Here is a 4,248-nt window from a genome sequence, read left to right on the forward strand (position 1 = left end):
CAGCCGTCTTTCTGCCACCTGATCTTGGGGGACAGAATTTTAAGATTTAAATATAACCTTGGCTCTTGGTGGTCAAGATCCATCAGCAGCTTCCCACTGCCTTCAGAATACAGTTCAGGTGCCTCCACTTGACCTTTAAGGATTGATGTTAGCTCCTCCCCTCCTCCCATTAGCCCTGATCAGCAGCTTAGAACCACGTGGGGTCCCCCACAGCTGTTTTCACTTCTCCACCTTTGCCCAAGCTGTGCCCGCTGCTGGACTCTTACTTCTCCCCTCTGGAACTCTTCACCTAATGAACATTGACCCCCTGAACTTGGGTCTGGGCATTGTCTCTGGGAGCCATCTGACCCCCAGGCGCTGGGTAAGGGCCCCATCGCTCTTCTGTAAAGCTGTCCTGGGTTTACCCCTAAGATAGAACATATCATTCTATCAACATTACCTCTTTGGTTGTCTGTTTCCCTCCTTTACTTTCCAATGGCTTAAAAGCAGCAACTGGAATAGGTAAACATATGAAAAGACTTGTCCCAAATCACTAAGGTGATAAGAGGTCCAGTTGGGGTGCGAACCCACAGAGTCTGACTTCAACACTTGAGAGTATAATAACCACTATCCTGAACCACCAATATACCTTGTGTGGACCCGCTGCCGTCTCTGGGCTCTCACATCCCTTCTGGAAGCCCCGAGTGCTGCTGGAGGCCCTTCCACAGGGGGAATTCTGGCTTAGCTTCCGTGTTCACTCAGGTGCCCATTAGGCCTATTGTGTCTTCTATACGATGAACTCCAAAGGATGACGAGGGAACAGTCTGAGGGCCCCACCCCTTCACCCCCGATTAATGCATGTAAGACTGATAAGCTGATTTATCCCCAGTGCTTTTAACGAGATGTTTGTCACCCATGCTTCTGTAGAAAAGAAAAATTATTTTCTATTCATAGAAAATAATGAATAAGCTCTGGGAAGAGGACCCTGATGGGAGTCTTTTGTGTGAGTATCTTTGGAATGATTCTCCCTCACCAGGAACCACAGGACAGGTGGCTTGGATGTTTTATTTGAAGAGACTTTTTTTTTTTTTTAAAGATTAGGTGGAGTGAATTGATTCAATATTAACATAACCTCCTGTTAGAGGAGATAAAGACCAAATTGTAATTGGTTAAAAACATGGTTATTACGGGCCTGCTCACCCCACAAATATTGACATTTCCAATGCTGTGATGAATGAAGTGAGAAATGTTGGTTTCATTATAGGCGGGGAGTACCATCGATGCATCTCCCCAGAAAGACCTGTTCCTGTTCAGCTATGGAGGGCCAGGCCCCAGGGCAGCTCAGCCATCCACCAGGGTAATACCCACCATCTTAACGACGATATCGACGGTGGGCAGCCATTGTGTACGCTGAGCCAGGCAAGGGCGATCACTTAGATGCCACAACCTATTTTATACCCCCAAACCCACTTGAATGGAGTGAATTCCATGACAGCAGGTGTGTTTTCAGTTTGGGGGTCAGAATGTAGATGTGTGTCTGCATACGGGAAGTGCTCAGTGAATGAGTAGTGGATGGGCTGTGAGTCTCTATAGGGAGCTGCTAGTATTATGTCCATTTTCTGCAGGAGGAAGCTCACCATATAGGAAACTCGCCCCAAATCACAGAATTTGGGGGGAACTCAGATTTTTAAAAATAATTTCATTTGAATTTCAAACTTACATAAAAGTTGCAAGAATAGTCACAGGATTCTTATATCTCCTTCTCCTAGATTCATCAATATTTAACGCAGTATCTCATTTGCGTTATCATTATCACTCTGAATTATTTTTCCTGAATTATTTGGAAACAAGTTACAGGCATAATGTTCCCTTACCCTAATCAAAACCAGAAAATGTAACATTAACAAAATACTGATTTCTAATCCGGGCGTCAGCTAACCATGACCTACAGGCCAACAATAGCTCACTTCCTGGTTTTGGTTGTTCAGTTTGCTTTTTTATTACAGCTAAGAATGCTTTTCACATTTTTAAATGGCTACATTTTAAGTGGTTAGGTAAGTACCTACATATGTCCTCCCATTTTGCCTCTTGCCCCTCCCTAATCCAGTATGGCCTCATCTGAATTTACATCCTTACTACATTACACTACATTCCCTTACAAAGCTTGAGATATTTACTATCTGGCCTTTGAACAAAAAGTTTAGGGACCCCAGACCTTATCTGCTGACTATTCAAATTTTGCCCCATTCATGCTCTTTATAGCAATTTTTGTCCCTGTTCAGGATCCAACCTGGGATACAAAACTGATTGCATTCAATTTTTTTAATGCCAGAGAGCCTCGGTCTTTCTATTTTACGATGCTGGCATTTTAGGAGAGTTCAGGCCACTTATGTTGTAGAATGTTCCTCCATTTGGGCGAACTGGAATTTGAACCCCCGTCTTTCTCACTTCAGAGCCTTTTGAATTTGTGCAGGTCTGAGGGTGCTCCCAGGACAAGGGAGTTCCAATTTTATAACCAGAAAAGTCTCAAACAAACAGGGATGAACCAGTCAGTCATCCTAGAGCCACTGTCTCAAGCACTAAGTAATCCAGGGAAGATGAAGGGGCCCGCCCCCTGGCCTTTCAGTAAGGCTAGTTCTCAAAACTAGATTTAGGGGAGAGGGTGATGAACCAGACACCAATCTAAGAGCCTTTTCTTGATTCTCTGCTCATGTTGAGTTCTAGATGAATTGTCACCATCAGCATATCCTGGCCGTGTGTGGTGCTTTTTTTTTTTTTTTAATTTCCCAAATATTGGAGATTGGAGAATGGGAAAATTAAATAATGGGAACTGGACCCTCATTAGGATCTTCTGGGAAAGCGGAAGTACCACTCTTTTCGGCAGCTCGGTGCTTCTCCAGTTTAGAAATCAATTCTTTCGCTGGCCTGAAGATGCCATTTGTCTGCTGGTCACAGACGTAGCAGCGCGGGGTGGTGCAGAAACGCTGCCGCGCACAGCTCTCGCAGAAATAATGCTTGCACTTGGTCACAACCGGATTTTGAAAGGTCTGGCGACAGACCAAACACTTGAATGGTATCTCCTCATCATCACTTCCAGGAACTTCATAGTTTTCGTCCTCATTGACACCATAGCGACCCTCATGAAGCTCACGCTCAATCTGCCACCCGTGCTTGTAATCTGAACGGTCATGGAGGAATTTGCAGCTGTCTCCAAAGCCGCAAAAGCCGGTCTCCTTATAGTCTTTACAAAGGTCAGGCTGGTAATCCCAGCGCACGGTGGCACGTAGATGCTTGGGGGCTCGGATGGGGCCCTTCCGCACCATCCCGGAGGAAGCATTGCCCAGAGACGTCTCCTTGGGCTTCATGTATTTCTGATAGTTATTGATTCCCCGATAGATCTTGTCATCTTCCTTGCCCCTCACTTCCTCCCGGATCTTCTGGCTGCGCTCAAGGATGGCCTGTGCGTCACGCTCCTTCTCCGTGTCTAGCTCGCAGACAGCAGTCGCCCCCATATCCTCTGGCCCCACGGGTTTCGCCGAGCGGGTGGACTTGTAGACCACACCGAGACTCTTGGGCTCATTACCTTCCTCCTCCTGCTTGCTACCCGCGTCACCGTCAGCCGCCTTCTGCTGACCACGGCGGCGGGTCTTCTGTACCATCGGATTGGGAGCCGCCCTCTTCTTTTCCGGGGGAACCACAGCGCCGCCTTCGTCGCTGCTGCTGCTGCTGCTGCTGTCGTCTCCAGGCTCTCGATCGCAGCCCCGGCGCCTCCGGTGGCCTGCAGCGCCTTTTCGCCCAGGCTTTTTGAACAGGAAGGGGCACACCTGGTCTGTCGCCTTTCCTGGAGAAAGCCGCCCTGCCATTTTCGAGTCCCGGGCTCTAAAATGGCTGCGGCGTGCTGTGTCACGTGGGGTCGCTACACGTCACACGTGCGCGCCGCCGAGCTGCGCGGAAAGAGGACTGCGGGCGCGCGCAGGCGCGCGGGCGCGCGCGAGGGCCCGTGTGGTGCTTTTCTTGCTCCATGTATGCATGGGAGAGTTATTGATAATGATTATATGCAGTCGTTGGTTCATGCTCCTTGCCGTGTTATGAGACTATACCTCGATTTGTTCATTTTGCTATTGATGGACATGTAAGTTGCCTCTAGATTTTGATTATAAATAGAGCTGCTGTGAATATTTTTTACATGTTATATTATGGGGGATGGGGGAGGGCTTGTGCACAAGTGTGTGCCTTTCTGTAGGGTGTATATCTAGAAGTGTGGTCTCT

At 47.7% G+C, this 4,248-nt stretch overlaps 2 protein-coding genes across 2 annotated transcripts in view; one reads left to right on the forward strand and one right to left on the reverse strand.

Annotated features, from left to right (window-relative positions):
- The window catches only part of MYO18B (myosin XVIIIB), a 286,118-nt gene that overhangs the window by 176,524 nt on the left and 105,346 nt on the right, over positions 1–4,248 (forward strand). The window lies entirely within an intron of this gene.
- On the reverse strand, positions 2,796–3,842 carry LOC109394126 (RING finger protein 113A-like). The gene has a single exon (XM_019663941.1). The coding sequence runs from the start codon at positions 3,840–3,842 to the stop codon at positions 2,796–2,798; it is 1,047 nt and encodes a 348-aa protein (XP_019519486.1).

The sequence above is a fragment of the Hipposideros armiger genome, unplaced genomic scaffold (assembly GCF_001890085.2).
Source record: "Hipposideros armiger isolate ML-2016 unplaced genomic scaffold, ASM189008v1 scaffold_411, whole genome shotgun sequence".
Classification (NCBI taxonomy): Eukaryota; Metazoa; Chordata; class Mammalia; order Chiroptera; family Hipposideridae; genus Hipposideros; species Hipposideros armiger.